Here is a 23539-nt window from a genome sequence, read left to right as displayed (position 1 = left end):
ACAATCCTGCTGTAGCAACATAGGATCCCAACAGCCTACTCATCCAGGTAAATGGCACATGACTTGTGGCAATGGGCTTAAGCATACAGAATTTTTACCTGGATTGGGTCTTCAGAGAATAAGCATATGACATCTCAAATCATTTGGAGAACAGAAGCCCTTTAAAAGAGCGCACAGTCTTTTCCTTCTGGTGCATATACCCCCACCCTTTCTTCCTTTCACTGAATGGTACTTTTACTTCCAGGTTCAAAAGGAGATGTACAAAATAGAGAAAGCATGGTATCAGACATAAACTTTATTATAAATAGGAAACAATGAAACACTGGGAGTTGGAAAAACGTTCAAGGCAATCTGCTGGTCCAAGGCATCTGTGGAGAGATTGTGAATGAATCTTGTTTTCTGTAAAGCCAGTACTTATTTATGCAAATAGGCATCCAACCAGAGCTCTCCAGAATCCTTCAGGGAACTGCAGTGAGAGAAAGGGTGGGGTGGGAGAAAACTAATTAAGTGTTGTGGAAAAGAAAGGGTAAGTTGCCCGAGATCCAATCAAGTTAAATAGAGAGGCAGGAATCTGGGTAAAGATCAAGAAAGCAGAAATCTATAGCTCAGCAGTAGTCAACCTTTTTCTGCCACTAGAGCTGTATGGCCATGAGCCAGCCACAAACCAGCTGCAAGAATGATGAAAGGGGGTGTGGCGGCTACTTATTTTAATTTCAAAATTTACAAATCACCCTTTATTTAAAAAAATACCTGAGGGATGTACAGGAATAGAAAACACAAGTAATAAAAAAAAACCAGTTGGAAACCATGAAAGCAACCAGAATTAAATGCTGCAGAAATGACTAATTCAGGAAGGCCTGGGAAAGGCTGCTGAAACACTGAAAATGATGCTTCCAAGTCATACTTAGTTGTGTCATTTCTGGAAATGCACCTTTTCCTTTAAAACAGTTGAGCAGTTTGCTGGCCAGCCCCTGCCAATTATTACCAGTTGTGTCTTCTGCGGGGGGAGGCACCCCACTGCCACTGAGGGTGCTCCAGAAACAGAAATGGGTGCCCCAGTGTCAGAACTTGGGAGACACTGGAGCAGACTGGAAGCATTACAGCATTCCCATGTATCTGAGTGCTCCATCTGGCTCTCGACAGCAGTGGCTTGCCAAAATAACTGCAAAAGCAGTGCCAGTAAAATTGGATGGGAGCAGCGGGATGCTAAAAGCTGCTTGGCCGGTCTGATCATGCCACTGGTTTATTCACCCCTGCAGTAAATGAGAGTAAGCTGCCTTGTCTTCCCACTGTACATCTGTATCTTTATGCCACGTTTCTCCTTTGATACATACCGTAAAATATCTGCAAAGGCTGTCAGCAGGGGCTTGCACTTGTATTCAATGCCATGTTTGGCACACAGAGACTTCACCAGAGGGACCACCTTCCAGTAGTTGTGCCGGGGCATCGTAGGGAAAAGACTGGCAGGGAAAACCAAAACAATTCTGCCTCAAGTTCTGCTAATCACATTAGGTGTAGAAATCATAGACAAGGCACTCATCCAGAAAACCGAACAATAGAAAAATTGCTTCACATACTGGGCGTTTGTTCTTCCTACAGAGAATCACACAGCGTGAAAAAAATTCCTAGGATGCATTGGGTTGGATCCAAAGAAGTTTCACACAACTGGAACAGCTCGTCTACTTGCACAAGGCAACGCCGCTGATTTTTCTTGCGTTCTCTTTCCCAGTGTAGCCTCTCCCACACTATTCCAGAGGGTCCTGCATCCCTAGGGAGTTGCTTTTCAAGGGGCAGTAGGGTAAGCGCCAGAAAAGCCCCATTGTGTGAGCAGGGTTCCACTCACCTACATACAACCCGGAGAAAGCACTTCCTTGTGGTCCATACTTACTGGTGTTCAATCTGGAAATTCAAGTGCCCAGTAAACCAGTCATTGAACCAGGAATGATCAACGTTACATGTCGCCTGGAGCTGAAATAACAAGTGGGTGGGTGTTGAAGCAATTGACAGCTTTCTCTCTCTCTCTCTCTCTCTCTCTCTCTCTCTCTCTCTCTCTCTCTCTCCTGGTATGACAGCTATGGGTTGCATTCAACCAAGTCATTGTGCAAGCAGAACAACTTCTACTCAATGCAAAAGAACTTCCCCTCCCTCTCTCCCCCCACCACATCCCTCCCAACGTTCCCTGAGTTCCCCCTCAACCCTCCAGAGCAGATTTGGCAGTGGGGCACAGAGGGAGAAGGGGGCAGGGAAATGCTGTTGTGTGAACAGAAGTTTTGCTCGCACAACGACCTTGTTGGATTCAACCCTAAGTTACTACCAAATCCCTCCCAGTTAGCAAAACCGACTAGATGTCAGCACCACATTCTTGCAATCCTCACATTACCAAGGAGCCTACAGTGGGTCCCATGTCTGCCATGTTGCCCATTCCCCACTTTTCACTGTTACAGCCCTCAGACCCAACTAGAGACTGTTCTTCATTAGGGAAGGGATGCTGGCCGTCTGTTTCATTAGTCCTTCTGGGTTACAGAGGAGAACTGCTGCTACACTGTGATACTGTGGTGGGCAACTGTTATGGACAAGGGGAAATTTAGTGATGCTCCACTCTGAAGCATGTTAGGATTCCAAGGCTGATTGTGAGGAGCAAAGAAGGTGGTTTTGTCTCGTTTCACTTGATTCTTTTTGGCAGCTTATACTATTACTCCAGTCCTAGCAGCAGCCAGGAGATGCCCTGCTCTGGTCCCAAGAAGGCTCACCCTCTCATATTGGGTGCTTGTCAAATGACAACAGAATACTGATGATAAGAACACAATGACACAAATGTGTTTGTGAGTGTTGCATTTGCTGAACTAAGCTGTCACAGTATGTGGAAAGGTTGGATTACTTTTAAAAACAAACAGGACTACAGCTGGGTCCTAATTCTACAGGGAGCGGGGAAATGAAAAGCCATTTTTTAATTTGTCTATCAACCTAATACATTGCCCCCCCACTTATTTAAAAAAGGCTTATTTGATTGTTACAGCACAATCAACAATGATTTTTATGTTATGTATCTGTGTTTTTCTATTGTAAGCTGCTCTGTCATCCTCGGGTGAAAGGTGGTATAGAAATTTAATAAATAAAATAAAAATACTTTAAAAAACAAAATTCATCAGTTTGGCCACTGCTTGAGTTCTTTCCTCTCCCAGCAAAAGAGCCCCAGAGATCTGGGACACATGGCAACTTCCTATCACAGAGGAAACAGAAAGGACCTCAGTCAGCAACAGGTAAATAAAGTGGCAAGTTGCAACATGACCCCCTCTCCCTCTTGAACATCTTATCTAGATGTTCCTCATTCTCTCAAGGGTATGTTTCTGGTCCCTCTTGCTACCAGCTACTCTCCATGCTCTTTGTTTCCTTCTGCTTGCTTCTTAAATACTTGCAGGGTTCTTTCTGCCTCCCTTCTGCTGCTAAACCACACTCTAAGCCCAGCCCAGGGATGGGGAACCTGTAACCCCTCCAGATGTTGCCGGACTACAACTAACATCATTCCTGACCAGTGGCCAAGAAGGCTAAGGCTGATAGGAGTTGGAGGGCAGGCCCACACCATACATTTAAAGCACACCCAAGGCATATAGCATCATCCAAAGACTCATGAGAACTGCAATTTGATAAGGTTGCCATTAAGGAGGAGGGATTACAGTTCCCAGGATACTTTGGGGGAAGTCATGGGCTTTAAATGTATGGTGTGAATCTGTCCAGAGTCTGGTGACATCTGGAAGGACCACGGATTCCCCATCCCCAGAATCAACTACCCTCTTGCTCCTACTAATTCCTTGTTGCTCTCTCCTGCTTATTTACCACCCCCTGCCTACTCACTGAAACAACTGCATCTTTGCTGCATCTCCAGCTCCCATGATCCCCTAGTCTAGTTGAGCCCACTAAAGTGGCAGTGGGGAACCTGTGGCCCCACCAGATGTTGTTGAACTACAACTCCCATGAGCCTTAGCCAGCATGGACAGTGCTAATGACAGTCCAGCAGCATCTGAAGGGCTACAAGTTGCCCATCCCTCCTTATCTGAACTCATGTCTGCTTTTCCTCCAGTTTCCTGATAAATATGATGGGCAGGGTACAAATAATAAATATTATTATTATTATTATTATTATTATTATTATTATTCAGTGCAGCATCTCAGTCAGCTTGAATCAGAACCCAGAATGATATTTTGAGAGGATATAGAGCAGTCCCATGCATAGCCATACAGTTGCTAGAGTAAAAAATAATAATTACCTGGATAGACACCCAGTCCAAGTTCTTGTCATAATCTATAGTCATGGGTATATGATTCATTTGGGAGACCCAGACAAACCAAGAGCTTTCCAACATCCTGCATGGGGAAATAGAGTAGTAATACAGTAAAAAACGTTATTCACTAATCCAATCATATTGGGAAAATGCTTTTTTTTTTAAGCCTTGAGTGAAATCTGGTGTCTTGCACAAAAAATTGACTCCCTGAAAACATCACACTCATTTTTCTATGTTTTCAAACTGAACTGAAAAAGGTGGCTTTCGCATTTTATTTATAAAGCCACAAGCAGAAAAAACAAAAAAACAAAAAGTGAATAGACGGTCCCATAGCAGCAAGCAAACCTTTCCCATCTCTGCTCAACTCATAATTGCAATGCAGCTCTGAACTCTCTCTTCCCGTTATATCATTTTTAAGAAAGAAAAACTTCAGTAGAAAATGTAAGCAACTCAGCAGAAAACATTGCAAGAAGCAGAATGTCCTGACTCCGCCCTCCAAAATAACCCCAGTAAGGCACAGTCAGACACAGAAAAGGTTTCATCACCGGAGGAACGGGATCCAAACAGCCCTGCCTGGCCTACTTGGCTATTTTAAATGTTGGGCTGAGCTTACTAAGCTCTCTCAGAGTCTCAATATTTAACTTTTTACTTGTAATATGCCAAGAGAAAACCTTGTTGTTGTTTTTTTAGAAAAGTACAGTAACTTACAGCTAACTTTGAAAATTCAGGTGGGTAGCCGTGTTGGTCTGCCATAGTCAAAACAAAATCAAAAATTCTTTCCAGTAGCACCTTAGAGACCAACTGAGTTTGTTCTTGGTATGAGCTTGGTATGTTCTTGGTATGAGCTTTCGTGTGCATGCACACTTCTTCAGATACACTGAAACAGAAGTCACCAGATCCTTAAATATAGTGAGGGAGTGGGGAGGGGTATTGCTCAGAAGGGTGGTGGGAATGGGTGATCAGCTGGTAGGTGTGGAAAACCTGTTGACGACTCTTAACGGCTGTAATTAGTCTTGCAGGGAAAGGCAAGGGGTGAGATGGCTAAAGATAGCTTTGTTATGTATAATGAGATAAGAATCCAATCCAAGACATTGGATTCTTATCTCATTATACATAACAAAGCTATCTTTAGCCATCTCACCCCTTGCCTTTCCCTGCAAGACTAATTACAGCCGTTAAGAGTCGTCAACAGGTTTTCCACACCTACCAGCTGATCACCCATTCCCACCACCCTTCTGAGCAATACCCCTCCCCACTCCCTCACTATATTTAAGGATCTGGTGACTTCTGTTTCAGTGTATCTGAAGAAGTGTGCATGCACACGAAAGCTCATACCAAGAACAAACTCAGTTGGTCTCTAAGGTGCTACTGGAAAGAATTTTTGATTTTGTTTTGAAAATTCATTTTAATCAAAGGACCAGATATGAAACATAGTACTCAATAGATTGTTATGGTGGACTCAGAACACATCAGATTTATTTATTTATTAAAAAAAAGTTTTAAATTACAGGCAGCAACCATTTTAGGCGCATCCGATATGCACGCAAACAGACAAATGTGCACTGCACCGAACCCGGAAGTAATCAAAAAATGTCACAAAAAGGGGAAGAACAGAGTAGAGGTGGAGCAGGCTTTTTCAATGGTGTTTCAAATATACACGATTTCACTTAAACACATGGTGCCTTGGAACATAACCCCGCGTAAATTGGGAGTTGCCTGTATACAAAACAAAAGGGTTGGGGGTGTCATATGTTTGTTTGTTTGTTTGGCTTGCCTTGTGGCCTCAGTGCACATAGAGACAGCCTCAAAAATAAGGAGTATCCTGTGCACATTTATATTTCAATAAAGCCTATCTTTTCACTTGGGGCCTGCATCTTTATCCTGGGTGCCTGGGAAGGATACCTCCTGTCTAGGAACCTATTTTTAAATTTCTCCAACACCAGTTCTGGGGATGCTTCTAATACCTTTCTTGCTATTTTGCAGACTTCTTGTAGGACTGAAGTCCACAAACAGTTGAATTTTGGGGCATTTCCACCACAGAAATATAGATGGCCAACCAAGCCAGCTGAAGTTGGTAATGGTGAAGTCCAATTCAACTAAAAGTATAAGTCAGTCAACGCAAACTCAAGTCCCATTGCTTTCACTAAGGCAGCTTTGACTAACTTTAGCTGAATCGGGGAGGGGTTTTGTGCTGTACAATACCTGACCAAAAAGAAGAATGTAAGAAGACTCTTTATTTCTAGAAAACACCCATAGACGATGAAGAATCGGATGAAGAAGCTCAGCATGCAGGCAATATCCTATCAAAAGGAAGAAGCTGTCAGAATGGGAAAAGCTTAGTTCACATTGTTATTGTCCCTTACGATCCTTTACCCCAGAGGTGCAACAGAATTTTTTGCTGATAGGCCTTGTGGTTGAAACCATGTTCATTGCACAGTACTGTGACTGAAATACTCAAGCACAGAAATAGATCATAGGCTTAGCATGCAGGTTTCTAGTGCTTAAGGTTGTGATGATTGAGGATGCGTGGGGACTAGGTTTTGATAGCTCAGAAAGGCATTTGCAGAGCCATCTTTCCCATAGGGTTTAGTGGTGCGTCGCACCAGGGCGCTGGCTTCTCAGGGGTGCCCCAGCAAGTGGGGGAGCTGCGCGGCTTTGCCGGCGGCCTCCCCTTTCCCTGCAAGCCCGCCAGCTGCGCCCCTCCAACCATAAGGCTGGTGGGCCCGCAGCTTGCCTCCCAAGCCTCTGAGGGGATCGCTCTCTTGCAGTGGCATGGGGGAGAGTTGCGCCCCCCCCCCATAGCAGGCAGTGCGCAGCTACGGCCACCCCAACACTCTCTGTGGTAATTTGGGGGTGCTGGATGGATATTTGCACCCAGGTGCCGCATCTGCTAAAGAAAGCCCTGAGCATCTGAGCAGGATTTCCAGGAGACAGTGGACAATGGTGGTGTTTTCAGTGCCCTTTATAGCTCTTTGAAGCTTTGAAGAAGCCTTTGTATGTACACAGAATGAATGGAAAAATAAGTTCCAAATTTTGTACAAATCAACGTAAGTCTCTACCCATCAAGATAACATAATCTAATATCATTTAACTAATGTTGAGCAGAAACTACTTTTGTTTGTTTGTTTAATGAAACTTTATTGATTTTTAAAATAAAGATAAATATAGATGAAATGCAAACATCATAAAAAATACTGATACAAACAGAAAACAAAGGAGAATGAGAATAGATAGAATGGAGGGGAAGGAAAGGGAAGATAATACCCTACATTAACTCATGCAATGTATCCTTTTATAATCACAATCCAAGGCATTGAGATATCTCTTTATCTCAATCTTCTAAAACATATCCTCCCCACAAACTTAATTGAATTATTGGGGGGGGGGGTCTATTGTCTAGACATATATCAAAAGCATAGACCAAATAGCATAAAAATGATCTTATTTAGATTCTCCTCTACTTACTTTTCTTTGAAATGTGAGATGCTCAGAGAGAGCTAGATCCCATACTCTACCACAGTGTTTTTCAACCTTTTTTGGGCAAAGGCACACTTGTTTCATGAAAAAAATCACGAGGCACACCACCATTAGAAAATGTTAAAAAAATTAACTCTGTGCCTATATTGACTATATATAAAGTAATTTTCCCACGGCACACCAGGCAACATCTCACGGCACACTAGTGTGCCGCGGAACAGTGGTTGAAAAACACTGCTCTACCATACCAATAATCAACTGAAGGATGTGAGCAAGATTTCCATTGACTTACTACTGGCTTTCTTGACATTGTTAGTAACAGAAAGACCAGTGTCTTATAAGATACTCTGGGATTTGTATTCCTTTCTATTGAAAGCAAAGCCAAGACTGGATCTAGCATTAGTGATTGCTCTAGAATTTGAGAGATAATGGTAATAATAATTTTTTTATTTATATGCTGCTCATCTGACTGGGATGCCCCAGCCATTTGAAGCAGCTACCAACAAAATATTAAAACACAAAATGCCTCAGAACACCCAAGAAGGCAGCCAGCCGGGAACGGGAGTGAGGGCTCTTCCGTTGCTTCATCGGTAACTCAGATAATGCAATACTTACCACCCAGTAATTCTTCTTGAAAGCAACGTAGAAGGTGTGATATTGGAAGAAGGTAGGGAACAACAGTGGTGGCAATGCTGATGAAGATAGCAAAAGAAAGATGACTTAGTCACATAATTAAAATACAAAGTATGTAAAATAAACCTGATGTACCGGGAAGAAGATGATGAAAGTGGATAATTTAGGTGGGGCTACAGTGCCTTAAGTAAAAAAAGGTTCTACTAGAGTTAAAAGTCACAGGGTACAGGATATTATAGACTGTGGGCTGGATTCGGACTAACTTAGCCATGCTATGTTCCCAGTGAGATCAAAGGGGCTTAAACTTAGTCAATACTAACTTGTCCTACTGATTTGAATGGAACTAAGCCACCATCAATTTAGTCTGGATCCAACCATATGATCCCATTAACTGGGAAGACGAACTCATTCCCTCGCTCTGGCACAGGGATTCCCCTACAGTTTGTCCTGTGCTTCCAAGCTCCCCTGTAGCGCAGTGGTGGCCTACAAGGTGTTAGGGTCCAGGTATGGCATGCAAATACACATTACAGGGGTGAAACCCTGTTCTGGCAGGAACTTCTATCAACAGAATGAGAATGCTGTGGAGTGACGGGTCAAGTAGAACAGAGGTGCACAGCACTGTCCACCTGCCGGGCACAGGGTTTTTGCAGATGTAGCCGCTACACACTACCATGTGGCCATGACTACGATGGTACCATAAGAATTCACCATAAGCCAACGGACTCCACTAAATCCCATGGCATTGCAGGAAGTTAGTCATACTTCCATATGAACCTACCCAGACCCCGAGTCATCTTCTGAGGCCCTCCTTCGTGTGTCTCTACCTCGAGAGGTCAGGAGGGTGGCAACACAAGAACGGGCCTTCTCTGCAGTGGCTCCCTGTCTGTGGAATGCTCTCCCCAAGGAAGTTCACCTGGGGCCTTCATTTTACACCTTTAGGCACCAGGCAAAATCATACCTTTTTAACCAGGCCTTTGGTTGACCTGATTGGCATCCCTATACAGTGGTACCTCTGGTTACGAACTTAATTTGTTCCGGAGGTTCGTTCTTAACCTGAAACTGTTCTTAACCTGAGGTACCACTTTAGCTAATGGGGCCTCCCACTGCCGCCATGCAATTTCTGTTCTCATCCTGAGGTAAAGTTCTTAACCCGAGGTACTACTTCCAGGTTAGCAGAGTCTGTAAACCGAGGTGTTTGTAACCCGAGGTGTTTGTAACCCGAGGTACCACTATACCCTTTTAAAATGTGGCTCTTTTAGGGGTGTGTGTTATTGGGTTATTGTTTTCATTTTGATTTTATATATTGTGATCTTTTCTGTGAACCGCCCTTGGACCGCCAGGTATAGGGTGGTATATAAATTCAAACAACAACAACACTTACTGAAGGAGAAGTACTTGTGCTGGTGGTTGTAAGGCATATACTTTGTCTTCTTTACCCCAAGCTGTGAAAGCAAATCAGATCACATTCTGATAAAAATGGCTCTACAGAAGGGGGAGCATGCAACTCCTCGTATGTTGCCGTCCTGTAATTTCCATTGCCACTAGAGTCCAACAACATGTGAATGGCCACAAGTTCCCCATCCCAGCCATACAGGCACCTTGCCACTTCCCTGAGTGCAACCGTATCATTATTACACAGACTTCTTGCCAGTCAACATAAATTTAGTTCCCTGGATTCCCGACCCCACCCCAAAATATTAAGTGGCATATAATTATTTGTTGGTGTGTTGTTGTTTTTTAAAGGCAGAAATCTGGCTGCCACACATACAGCTACACTACAAATAGGTAGTGCATAGGAACAAACAGGAAGCATTCGTTGTTTTCTGAAGGGCATGCGAGCAACATGAAACTTGCCTCCACAGAGAGGGTCTTCCCCAAAGCAAACAAGGCAGGGTGCATGTCGATGTCCGGGTCCTTGCTGTGGCAATTGGGTTTTGCGTGATGTTGTGAGTGCAGAAGAGTCCACCAGTTGGCCGATGCTCCCTGTTGAAAGGAAGGTCAGAGAAGAAGTCAATTCTACAGCACAGCTGAAGGTAAAAAGCCGAGGGGATCTCTGCGCTGTTGATTTATTTCACATTAAGAGTCATTCCCTCTTCGCAGGAAGTCCTAGGAACTCTGGTCCTGTCGAGGGGAGCGGAGAGACTAATAAGAGGATTCTAGGCGCCTTTGCTACGCCACACAGGGTTCATTTAGACAGCAGTGAGGAACGTGTGGTCCTTCGGATGCTGTTGGAACTGCAACTCCCATGAGCTCCATCCAGCACAGCCAATGGTCAGGGAAGGGGGCAGTGGTAGCCCAGTAACAGATGAAGGCCAAAAGTTCCCCATCCCTGCTTTAGGGGAAGCTAAGACAGTTCCCCTGGTATAAAACTGATTTGTTTGTAGTATATATGCACCCACCATGCAATGGGAGGGTTGTTGGCAGGTTTTTTGGTACGGAAATCCACAAAGAACTAGAACATTTCCCCCCTTTTTAGTGTATTATGCACATTGTTCCAAAATATGGTAGCTTGATTTTCAGATCATCAATCCAGCTCTCTTACCCTCCCCACCTCTCTCAAAAAGATTAAAGTTTTCAAAAACAAGCACTTACAAGAAGATGGCACATCACAAATTTGTGAAGCAGGTGGTTCCACTTGGGCTTGTGGAAGACGGAAAGGTGTCCCAAATCATGTTGGAACCATGAAGCCTGGATCTGGAAGGCAAAGGAGATTGCTTAGAACAATGGCCTGTCTGTCATTTGAACGGCTTTTGGGGTCCCTTCTGCATCATTTAATTCAAAAGAAGCCACCATGTCATTGCATGTGGTAGCTCTAGAGTAATCTGTGTGCCATGCATACTACTTGGCTAAATGCAGGCATGAATTTCTGAATAATACCCATACAACTCATAAATCACCGAGGATAAGCAAACATCTCACTGCAAAGGACTGGCATCGCACCCATTAACACCGGGAGCAACAAAAATCCCACTGATAAAGATGACCTCCAGAATGAGCACTGGCTTCACCAGGGTACCAGTTACAGGTAGGTAGCCATGTCGGTCTGCCATAGTCAAAACAAAATAAAAAATAAAAAAAATCCTTCCAGTAGCACCTTAGAGACCAACTAAGTTTGTTCTTGGTATGAAATTCCGTGTGCATGCACACTTCTTCAGAATGCACATGAAAGCTCATACCAAGAAGAAACTTAGTTGGTCTCTAAGGCGCTACTGGAAGGAATTTTTTTATTTTTTATTTTGTTTTCACTAGGGTAGTAGTAGATGACCGAGGAAGCTGGTTTCGGGTGCTTAGAACAGAAGGCCAGCCTTTGGCTTTATTCACGGAGCAAGACAACTTACGTGGGACATTGTGCATAGCGCTAAAGAGACAGTGAAGGGCAGTAAAGAGGTTCCAAAATACAAGAAGTTGAGCCAGGACGCAGCATCCAAGAGCAGGATGTGAAGGAGCACCGCCATGAAAAAGTAAGTGTTGGGCTTCAGGAGTCCCATCTTCTCTATAGTGGTGCGCAGCTCACGGAAGTCCATGATCAGTGATTCCTGGGAAGAAGTAATTTAAAAATGACAGCTGCCTCTACTCTGGGAGAAGTTGGAGTAGCCTGTGCCCTTAGGAGCAGCAAGCGGAGGGTGTGACCAGAGTTTTAATGTCTAATTCTGCTCAGGGCTTCTCCCCTTCTATCAGCCCCTGTTGCCACCATTTACAGGTTCAGACCAGCGCACGGCACCTTACTTTAGGCACTCCAGAATGCACATAACATGAACAGAGGGAAACCTTACTTCTTCTTGGATTCACTTCTCACATCCAGGGGTTAGGAGAGACTTACATTTTTGCTGGGTTCCAAACTAGATTGATCTGGTGCCAACTCCCCAATCAGCAGCGGGTTCAAATACTTCTTCACCAATGACTTGTCGACATGGAACGCTTCAAAGGCATCCTACAAGTCCACAGGGGGAAAAGAAGGGAAGGCAAAATCAACACCAAGAAATACTGAGTGAGGCCACTGTGGGCCCTGCTCCCTGGTGCTACTTCCAGCCCCCCAATTTCTCTGGCAATGTTCCTCTTAAAGGAATGTGTGGGTTTATCAGAAAGTAAAGCAACAGATGAGTTTGTGGGATGACTGCCAGACGGGTGGCATGTATTGAGCTCATCCTCAGCCATCTGTTGAGGATGCCCTAGTTCTGGACATCCTGCACTGAGCAGGGAGTTGGACTACACAAGCCTACAAGACACAGACACAGCCACAGACAGCCACACACACAATGTGAGTCTATGAAAAGGAGACTCAGGCATGAAACAGTGGAAAGTTGACGGAAGTAAAAATATTAGAACAAAGGAAGCTCTCTTACACTGATGGTCTGACTCAGTTGGTTAGAACATAGTGCTGATAACACCAAGGTTGCAGGTTCGATCCCCGATGGAACAACTGTATATTCCTGCATTGCAGGGGGTTGGACTAGATGATCCTCAGGGTCCCTTCCAACTCTATGATTCTATGAATTCTCTGAGATCCTTGGTCCATTTAGCTCAGCAGAGTCAGCTCATTTTAGCTTTGCTCCCATTCTTTTCCCTGCAGAGTTCTACAAGGACAACAGAAACGGAGGAGGAGGAGGAGGAGGAGGAGGAAGTTGACAAACCTGGACCAGCTGCAGGTAAGAAGGGCAGGCAGGGGGGAACTGGCTGGGGTCAGACTTAGACTGGTAGGCCAGTGCACTAGCTGCTCTAATGGGCCACCCCTCACAGATTGCTTCCTACTGAAAATCCTGAAGGCAATTTACACACATTAAACAATATAAAGTAACTGTACAAAAAAATGTGCAATTACTTTTAATAAATTGTACTAAATAAAATGGATTTAACACTACAATACAATTATCGCTGGCTGTTGCCCAAATGCCCAGGAAAACAAAAATGTATTTGCCTAGTGACAAAGTAGTAAGAAGCTGGGTGCAGCGCAGGCCTCCCAAGGGAAAGCGCTCTACCCTATGAGAACTAACCTCTGAATAGACACGGCATAGGATTGCACAATTGAGTTTCATGCGCAATAGCATGTATAAATAGCTCTAGGTTACCTTTTGCTTTTATTGCAGGCTCAGTCATTTTGAAATACCAGTAAGCAGCTTGTTGTGCAAAAGGAATTTGTCACAGTGTGTTTCAAGTTCTGTCGTTACGCAGGTGTGGAAGACTGGGAGGGGGCAAAGCAGGGATTTCCACTTCTCCACACCACCACCACCACCCCCCAAAAGATGAAGATGCATCTTCAAGGTGGGTGTTTTGGGTGAATAATCTCCATTTGGGGCTAGCAATTCATTGCAAAACTTGTGAACGATGACAGCTATCAGGCAAGGTATGCATGATCCTATCATTTGAGTGCAGTTAATGAGCATCTACAAAGATGAGCAAGTGAAAGAGACGCTAAAAGAACTAGAGTTGAATTCATGGGAAGGAATAGGGCAGTCTGGATATACAGCAAATGTATGGCTGGGCAGGGAACCTGTTCTTCAAATAAAGACAGTGAACAAAATGAAAGGATTGGTGTCAGGATTGCTAGAAGGAAAGATTGAAAAATATATTGCAAATTTGGACTGGGAGGAACAGTAGAAACGCTGATATCTATTAATTAGCTCAAAAGTAAATGGCTGAAATCATGAGACAGAGACATTTGGAATTACACCTGACTGTCCTATGCTGCCTATACTCTTGTTTAAATTCCATGTTTACTGAAACTGCTGAGATCAGGATGTTTACTGAGAGTCTCTGTCTATAGAATTGGAACACTACTATAAAAAATTTTTTGACACTACTATAAAAATACAGGATGGACACATAGACACCACCTTATACCGTAAACCAACTGACCGACAAACATATCTACATGCTTCTACCATAGCTACCATACCAAACAATCCATTGTATATAGCCAGGCCCTACGGTACAGCCACATCTGTTCCAACTCTACAGAGACTCTCACCTAAGAGATCTACAGCAAACCTTTTTAGAACTAAAATATCCGCCTGATGAAGTTAAACAACAGATCAACAGAGCCAGACTGATACCCAGAGAGAACTTGCTGCAAGACAGACCCAAAACAGAAAATAACAGAACACCACTAGTAATCACATACAGTTCCCAAGTTAAAACAGTACAACGCATCATCAGAGATCTACAACCTCTCCTAGACAATGACAGTTCTCTTTCTCAAGCTCTGGGAGGAAGACATTTCATCGCCTACAGACAGCCACCCAATCTTAAATAACTCCTCACCCACAATAACACAACAACAGGACTTAACATGGACACTGGTACCAGAGCCTGCAATAAACCCAGATGCCAACTTTGCTGCCACATACACCCGGACAACACCATTACTGGCCCCAACAACATCAAACATACAATCTCAGGACTATTTAATTGCTCATCTTCTATATGCCATCAAATGCCAACAGTGCCCTTCAGCTCTCTATATTGGACAAACAGGCCAAACCCTACGCCAAAGGATAAATGGACATAAATCTGATATCAGGAATCACAAGACAGAGAAACCAGTAGGAGAACACTTTAGTCTCCCAGGACATTCTATACAAGATCTCAAAGTAGCTGTCATACTACAAAGGAATTTCAGAAATAGACTGGAAAGAGAAGTTGCTGAATTGCAACTCATTACCAAACTTAAAACCATGGAGAGACCTAGTCTGAACAAAGACATTGGATTCTTATCTCATTATACATGACATTTTTAGCCATCTCACCCCTTGCTTTTTCCTGTAAGACCAATTGCAGTCGCTAACAGTCGTCAACAGGTTTTCCACACCTATCAGCCAATCACCCATTCCCACCACCCTTCTGAGTAATACCCCTCCCCACTCTCTCACTATATATAAGGGTCTGGTGACTTCTGTGTCAGTGTATCTGAAGAAGTGTGCATGCACACGAAAGCTCATACCAAGAACAAACTTAGTTGGTCTCTAAGGTGCTACTGGAAGGAATTGTTTGTTTGTTTGTTTGTTTTGAAAAGAGGTTAAAATTAATTTTTAGAGTTTTATTTGGCTATGTTTGAAACAAGAGGAAGAACAAGCAAGAAGCAGGTTTTCTGCATGGAGAAATGCTATTGAGCGACAGAGAAAAGACGGAAATGCCCAACATCTACTTTGCCTCTGTCTTCACCCAAATGTAAAGCAGTGCCCAACCTGGTAATAACAAAATAAATTATAAAAGGACGGAGCTGCAGCTCAAGATAGGAAAAGAGAACTCTTGGCTACTTTAAATGAATTCAAATCCCCAGGGCCCTAAAGGAGCTTGTGCAATCCCGGAGTCTCTGTCTATAATCTTTCAGAATTATCAGAAGTCCCTGCTGACTGAAAGCAAGCAAATATTATTCTCCATCTTGAAAAGGCGGCGTGGGGGTTGGGAGAGAAGACCCAACCACTGAGTTTGACATCGATAGCAGGGAAGGTCCTTGAACATATAATTAAACAGTTGGTCTGTGAGCGCTTAGAAAAGGATGTTGTGGTTACCAAGAAATGCGATTAACACAATCCCATTTGTGTAATGGGAAATTAGTCATGGACATGAACGAGCATTTCCCCAGTCTGATCATGTACCTACATGTACTTTCAACTCAATCCTTAGTTTATGAAAGGGACAAATTAGTAGAGGCGTTACCTCCTCTGCAATTCACCTCCTCTGCAATTCATAGGCAAGTAAATTAGAAAAGGATGCTGTGATGGTGGTGATGATGACTGTGTGCAGAGGAGGGCAACCAAGATGATCAAGGGTCTGGAAACCAAGCCTTATGAGGAAAGGTTGAGGGAGTTGAGTATGTTTAGCTGGAAGAAGAGGAGTCTGAGAGGAGAAATGATAGCCCCCTTCAAATATCTAAGGGGCTGTTACATTGAAGATGAAGCAAGCTTGTTTTCTCTTGCTCTGGAGAGTAGGACCTGAAGCAATGGATTCAAGTTGAAAGGAGATTCCAGCTAAACTTACTGATGGGAAAAGATGCTCAACTCCCTTGGAAGGTGGTGAATGGGAAACTTGCTCAATTTTATTTTATATAGTTTTCTCCCTTACTCTCTTCTTCCTTTTTTCCATTTTTCCTGTTCACTTTTGGTATGTCATCATCATCATCATCATTTTTTTGTATGCTGTTACTACTGAAAATGCAATGCAAAGATATATATATAGATATAAAATAAGATTGGTTAGAAATCCAACAATGACATTGGGAGGCTCTGTTTCTATATGTAGCATTTTGCCCTGATCCTTTCAGCTACTTTTTATGGGAAATTGACATGCCGCCATGTTGGGCTTTGCATTGGAAAGCAGCATATAAATATTAAAAATGTAAAAAAATAAAACCATTCAATCATTGTCACCCTTTAGTTCTTCCATCTTTCTCAGACCAGACTGTCTGGTCTCCATCAGAAGACCAATGCAATCTCCACCTTTATCACCATTCTTTCATCTTTTTAAAAGTGTGGAGGTTTTGACATGGATAGTGATGAACCAGGAAAGGGTTCAGCACACATTCATTAGAACAATTTGTGACACTATTTTTTATATCTTTTAATTATCATTAAAGTATTTTCTGGATATGTTCTTTTTTAAACTAATGAAAGAGTTGTAGTGCTCCAACACCATCATTCTATGCTATTTTCCCTTGGGGAAAAAATTAAGTCTCTTATCACCACCATTAACCAAGTTGCTAAAACACCAGTAACCAGAATTTTTTTTAAAAAAAATCAGGATTGTAGTATAGTGTTATAAAAGTATAACACTATTATCATATTTTGTGCTATACTATAAACATTATGGTGATATAAATCTATATTGCTCTACACACATACAGAGAGAGAGAGAGAGAGAGAGAGAAACTGACTTATGTAATAATTACAAGATTTTTTTTATAAAACTAATGGGTGTCATAAAATGGCAGCCACCTCAAGTGTTATAGTGAATGTGTGCCAAGCTTCAAAAGACCCCACCCACAGCAGTTATGTCACACTTCCTCCTTGTGTGGATGGGACATAGAAAGATGACTGGGTAGTGACAGAAACAATCAATCTGGAAACAGTCATAGGGTTTGTTTCAACTGCAGTGCCTCCCAGAATGCCCTGCACTCCGCTGGAGGTTAAATGGAAGTCCCTACATATTTTTCAGTTTGAAATGGTAATGTTGAGTTATGACACTGCAGCAATTAAATACATCAAGAGCACGTTGCCTCTAATTAAGGTAAATGATCATCAAACGTTGTGGGGTGGGGGCCAAAAGGATTTGTAGACACAGTCAAAGGTGTGAAGGTGTGTGACAGTGGGCTCACTACTAGCACCTACTCCATCAGCGGTCATGGGAAATATTTGAGCAAATCAAAAGCGGGAACCTGTGTGCAAGAGGTTTCTAAAGCTTGTGTAAACAGTATGATTTCTTATCTGACACAGAAGATGTATTGCTGATCAACAAAGATAATCAGAACTTTAATCAAGAAATGATATGCATAGACAAATGCCACCATCACCCCACAATTTATGTACCGGTACATATGATTTTCACTGGCTCCGTTTCATTCAGATGACCGTTTCATTCAGATGACCAGCATTTTCAAGATCGGCAAAGGCAGGCTGGGGCAGGTAAGCAGAAAACAATGGCACAGCCTCCCTCAGCAACAAGTTGCTCAGATTGTGGGAAGTCAGAGGGGCTGTTTTTACAGCAGCTGGGAACATCACAGACTGGACCCCTCGTGTCACCCGATATCCCAGGACTCGAGGATTGTGGGCTATAACGAGAATCTCCTGGCTGGAATTGCCTATAATTCCCCTGCTCCTGACCTGCAGCCCTGAAGGTACAGATTCAGAACAAGTCTGTTCATTAGCAGTCACCTCAAGTAGCAGGCTAGGGACAGCTGAGAGGGGTGAAAGATCCAGCGCATATCGCCTATGCGCCACCTGGGAAGAGCGGGCCTGCTCCTCTCCAGCCTCCTTCTTTCTCCACTGCCACCTTCAGCGTGCCAGGGCTTCCTGAGGCTGCTCCTCCAGTCAGGAGTGCCAACTTGGCCCCACAACCATTGGTGCCCGGGGCCATGGGTGCCATGCAGCGTGCATGGCCCTGGCACCAAAATTTGTGGGAGCCCAGCCCCTTCATGAGGAATTTTGTGGGTGCTTAGGCACCCAGGGCCCCAGGCACCTATGCCTCCAGTTGCCTCAGGCTGCGGTGGCAGAGGAGACGGCGGCACCATTTACTGTTTTGCCTCAAGCAACACCTTGGAATCTAGGGTGCAATTATTGCGAATTGAAAAGGGAGGCCGTTCCTGATCCACAGCAATATTCAAAGCAACAAACAGAGGTGAAGTTCATAAAGGTCAGGGGGGAGGGAGTTGATTGGGGCAAGTGTTCCCTCAAAGGAAAAGAAACTCCTTTTTCAGGAGGTAAGTGATCATTACATCTAATGAAGACTATGTTGTAGTCTAAACGCATTAGGCAATTTGGAGGGCTTGAATTGCTATTACAGGAATGAGCCAACATAAGATTCAGGCTTGCATGCTTCACACACAAACACCACCTATTAAATTACCCTGGTAATTGCAGTTCTGTGAGGGGAATACTGTAAAGATTTCCTAAAACTCCCAGCACCTTCCCCAGGATTCTTTGACTTTTTATAGTGGTGGTACTGCTTTAACTATATACAGCAGATGGGGCCTCAGATTCATAGCCCACCCCATCCTGAAAGCTAGGAGTGGGTACCAAAAGGCAAAAATGATAATATAGAATACAACCTCTTTTTTGCCAAGACCATGTGCTCCCGAACCAGCCCCAAGATACAAGTAGCTATTGCAACACTCAAGGAAGGTGCTCAGGCTTGGACGCTGGCATGCTTGAAGTGGGAAGGGATCCCATAATTGAGGAGCAACCCCCAATAATCTTCACGTCTTCACAGTCTGGGCCTGATGCACAAGATGGAATCACTGAAAGGGCCTCCTTGGTAGGTCTCAGATTGTAACAGGCCACACAGAATCATAGAATTGGAGAGTTTGGAAAGGACTCTGAGAGTCATCTAGTCCAACCCCCTGCAATGCAGGAATCTCAGCTAAAGCATCCCTGGCAGATGGCCATCCAACCTCTGCTTTAAAATCTCCAGAGAAGGAGAGTCCACCACCTTCCAAGGGAGTCCGTTTCACTGCTGAGCAGCTCTTTTAACATCAGAATGTTCTTCCTGAAGTTTCGTTGGTAGCAACCCTTTCGAGTTTCCAGGCTGGGGGCATCAACCTCAATATGGTGTTGAACTCCAGCTTCCCTCAGCCAGCACGGCCACTGGAGGAGGATGGTGGGAGCTGGAGGAAGCAGGGAATGAAAGGGAGAGAGCCCTTTGCAAGGGGCTTAATGCAGCTTATACACCATAAATTTTAAGCACTCCCCCCAAAAGGATCCTGGAATCTGTAGTTTGCCTGTACAGAGCTACAATTCCCAGTACCCTGAACAAAGTAGTGTTTCCAGGATTATTTGGGGGGGAGGCTTTAAATGTATGGTGTGTATGCAGCCTTCGATAGTCTCACACTTCCTTATAAAGAAATGAATTCTTACAAGTCAGTGCTTGCCACAACAAAAGAAAAAAACTTTGGAAGTGGCTTGGGAAATACCTCCATGGGTTTGGTGTAGGCCAGTGGGTGCCCTGACAAGCCGGCAGATTATTTTGGGGTGGGGACGGAGGTTAGAACTAAAGCAAATAAATAAAAAACAATTCTATACAAAGTTGTTGTTTGAGCTTTAAAAAACCTTTCTAGTAAGACTGTGGTTCTCAAATACTGGCTGATGTAGCTTGAGAAAACTTTGGCATCAGGAACCATTTGGATTCTTCCTTGAAATAATTTCTGGAATGTGGTAGTCACTGGGGGACGGGGGAGGAAGAGAGAACAAACTGGATTGTGCTTGTGGCAGGACGCAGATTAATTTGCAGTGCATTTTAAGTGCTGAGCAGCCACTCCTGCTGTCAAGCAGGGTGACGTGGGAGCCTATTGTTAGAGAGGGCGAGGAAGGCAGCTGGTTTAGGGGGCATTGTTGAAAGTTAGGAAATTGTCCATTATTTTGCTTTAGCAAAATTTGTTAACACTGCAGGGAGCTTTGGTGCATGCTTTATGCAGGGAGATTACTTCAACATGAATTGCTAGATCCTGTTGGACACGACCCAACTACAAATTAAGAGTAAATTACAAGGCTGCTGAACTCTAGTTTTTTGACAATGAAAAGAGAAAATACCCAATTTCATGTTAGCTTGCTCCAGGGTCATTAGGATCATGTCTTTTGAAACAACATGCACGACTCACAGCTGCAATTTGTAGCATCATTCCAGGACTGATCAGCAGAGCAAATGAGCTTCCTCTAACCCTAAAATGCTATATAGAACATGTTACACTTCAGATGTTCAAATGCTGCAGCTCAGCATCCCTAGCTAAGGTGGGTAAGGCTGATGGGAGTTAGGAGTCCACCACATCTGGAGGGTGACAGCAGTGTGGCTATTTATTAAAAGCAAACTGGCCAATGCCCAGGGCTCCACTCATTATGGGGCCAGAAAAGTCCTCATTTATAGGCAGTCTGCCATGTCTTTATCTCAGCAGCATTGCCGGCAAGCAATCCTCTCCTCATAAAAATGCAATCTGAGGGCCACCTGCTCCCTGTTAAACCAACCTCATCCACATCAGTAGCGAATATCAGCAAACATCATTGCACAAGCAGCATGACAATGGATCTCTAAAAGACAACTCCCAAACAGAATTCTTACATTATGGTGGATGAAGCAATTGCTCAACTAGTGGCCAGATTTAAGCAAACAGTGCAGTTTAAAGACAAGCACAGATTTATATTTGATATTTTATATTTTATATTTAATCTTTGACTAAAATGGGAGATGCTGAGATGATGCCCATTAAAAGGGCTGCAAAGATGGATCTTTGCATCTTGAGGGAAACATTGGTTCAGCAGAGCTGCTGACTTTGAAGTCAGGAGTATGTTTCCATTATACAATCAACCTCAGGAAAAATGCACAGCTTTGGCAGCCTATCAATTTATTCATAAATATAATATTCTAGGCATTTACAACAATTTGTGCTTATGACCTCAGATTATTCTCACTGTATCAGGTGAGAGGTCCTTTTAAAAGTTCAAAATGAGATATATATATATATATATACACACACACACACACACACACATATACACACATATCTTACGTGTGTGTGTGTGTGTGTGTGTGTGTTACAAGGATACATAGTAGGATTTAGCACTGATTTTCCCTCAGCATGAAACTGGGATAATTTTTAATTACAGCGCCTTGACTAAGGAATTTACAGTGGTACCTCTGGTTAAGTACTTAATTCGTTCCGGAGGTCCGTTCTTAACCTGAAACTGTTCTTAACCTGAAGCACCACTTTAGCTAATGGGGCCTCCCGCTGCCGCCACACCACCACTGCATGAATTCTGTTCTCATCCTGAGGCAAAGTTCTTAACCTGAAGCGTTATTTCTGGGTTTACAAGGCAGTAAACAGGTTACTAGAGAATTGACTCCTAAATGATTTATTACCATACCATACTGTTATTTATCAACTAACGGACGATCACGCGTTCACCATATGTCCCTCAGACCTTAATCTGAGGCTCTCCGGATTTATAGCAGAACACAGGAATGCGGGACCGACTGACACGCAATTTCACGGGGCAGCTTAATTATCTCTCCTCCTCCATCACCACCCTTCACACTTTTCACACGATCCCCAACCCGCATCTCACCGTCACGTCCTCCCCAAGGTGGCTCATCAGGATGCGGGAGCCTCCGGGGTGTCTCAGGTAGAAGCTGCGGACGTCGTACACTTTCCTGCCGACCACCAGCCACATCTCTCGCCCCGGGGCTCCTTGCTTGGTGTGGGCTTGGATTTCGTCCCAGGTGAAGAGCCGCATGGCCGAAGAGGGCGGCCGGTGCGGGATCAGTTCCGCGCTGGGCTTCTGCTGCGGGGCCATCCCGTTCTCCGACGTTCTCAGCGGCGTCTCTCCCGCGCCCCCAGACGCAACTCAGCCATGCCGCTTCTCCCGCGGCTGTAAGAGTAGAACTCTCCGCCCGGCCTCCCCCACGTGCGATTGGCTTGTTGCTCCGCCGGACACGCCCCCTGAACCCGTCTATTGGCTGGCAGCGAACAAGCCCGGAGTCAGTTTTGTTGCGGAGCGGAAGAATTTCGCGCTTGGCGTGGTTCGCAAATCGTGGGGTCTGCACGTGTGCGCCTTCCTTCTGGCCGCTGGGGTTTTGAGGAGACGCAAGCGAACTTCGTCTGCTTGGGTTCGCTTTGGCAGGCGAAGCCGGGCACTTGAGTCCTGCCTGGCCCTGGCGATAAAAACGCAGCCTCAATCGATGTACATTCGGGTGCCGCAGGCTAATGGCCGCGGGCGGCTCTGGGCCAGGGCCTTGCCCAGAGGAGGTAGCCGCGGCCTCTGCCCCTGGCTAAGCTTTTTTTCTCAGGAAGGGCATGGGCGTAAGTTCCCCCCCCCCGAAATAAAATAGATCAAATAAAACAATAGAAATACTTAATTGACCAGTTTTGTCGGTTCTGCTACCCCAATAACAAAAGTCCTGACCTCCCCCGCCCAAAAAAAACTGCCACTCCTAACAAAAAGCCGGGTGACTGGGCAGCCAGCAAGGCAAAGGCAGCTGTTTGTCTGCAGACGGATTGGCACCTCTCCACCACTTGGCAGTGGCAGACTTCTTGAGTCGTTCGCCTGCCCTTGTTCACCCTGGCAAGCTAAAGTCTAGCTGCTCATTTGCCCGCTCTCTTGCGGTGACACCAGGGAAGATTGCTGCTCCCCAGCAAGTAAGCAAGAGGACCACCTCTGCTCCCACTTCCTCACTGCCAGAGCAGGAAGCATGTGAGAGGATGCCACTGGGCCTTGCATGTTGTAAGTTGGGTGGCTGGGTGGGTGTTAGGCTGTATACTTGAGTCCCTTCTAATTCCTGAATCCAGCAAGGATTCTATAATTGGAATAGCCAGGCCAACTTCTTGGTACTGTAGTGGCCCCCTAAGCATGAGCCGTTAAGGTAACATAGGAAGTGGGTCTAAGCAGGGCAGGCAAATGGGTACCCCCCCCCAACTGACTGGTAGGGGCAAAGCTGTGTGTGAAGAGCTAGAA

General features: G+C 44.4%; 1 protein-coding gene across 1 annotated transcript; it reads right to left on the bottom strand.

Moving 5' to 3' along the window:
• Positions 1 to 277: 277 nt before the first annotated feature.
• Positions 278 to 22452, bottom strand: LOC117050968 (acyl-CoA (8-3)-desaturase-like). Its single transcript, XM_033156954.1, has 12 exons — positions 22154 to 22452; positions 12211 to 12321; positions 11729 to 11926; positions 10983 to 11084; positions 10245 to 10373; positions 9772 to 9832; positions 8373 to 8449; positions 6483 to 6580; positions 4266 to 4362; positions 1889 to 1968; positions 1335 to 1460; positions 278 to 466 (listed from the first exon to the last, which is right to left on the bottom strand). The coding sequence occupies exons 1-12, from the start codon at positions 22379 to 22381 to the stop codon at positions 415 to 417; spliced, it is 1359 nt and encodes a 452-aa protein (XP_033012845.1). The 5' UTR covers positions 22382 to 22452; the 3' UTR covers positions 278 to 414.
• Between the last annotated feature and the right edge of the window lie 1087 nt (positions 22453 to 23539).

This window comes from Lacerta agilis, chromosome 1 (assembly GCF_009819535.1).
Source record: "Lacerta agilis isolate rLacAgi1 chromosome 1, rLacAgi1.pri, whole genome shotgun sequence".
Classification (NCBI taxonomy): Eukaryota; Metazoa; Chordata; class Lepidosauria; order Squamata; family Lacertidae; genus Lacerta; species Lacerta agilis.
Note: the sequence above shows the minus strand (reverse complement) of the source record. Positions and strands in the feature narration are given on the sequence as shown.

Excerpts from the sequence above, each read along its gene's own strand:
- LOC117050968 (XM_033156954.1), bottom strand. The coding sequence starts at position 22,381 with ATGGCCCCGCAGCAGAAGCCCAGCGCGGAACTGATCCCGCACCGGCCG. Across the intron at positions 12,322-22,153 it reads ACCTTGGGGAGGACGTGACG|GATGCCTTTGAAGCGTTCCA; the intron begins GTGAGATGCGGG and ends GTGGACTTGTAG. Across the intron at positions 8,450-9,771 it reads GCACAAGTACTTCTCCTTCA|CATTGCCACCACTGTTGTTC; the intron begins GTAAGTGTTGTT and ends TATCTTCATCAG.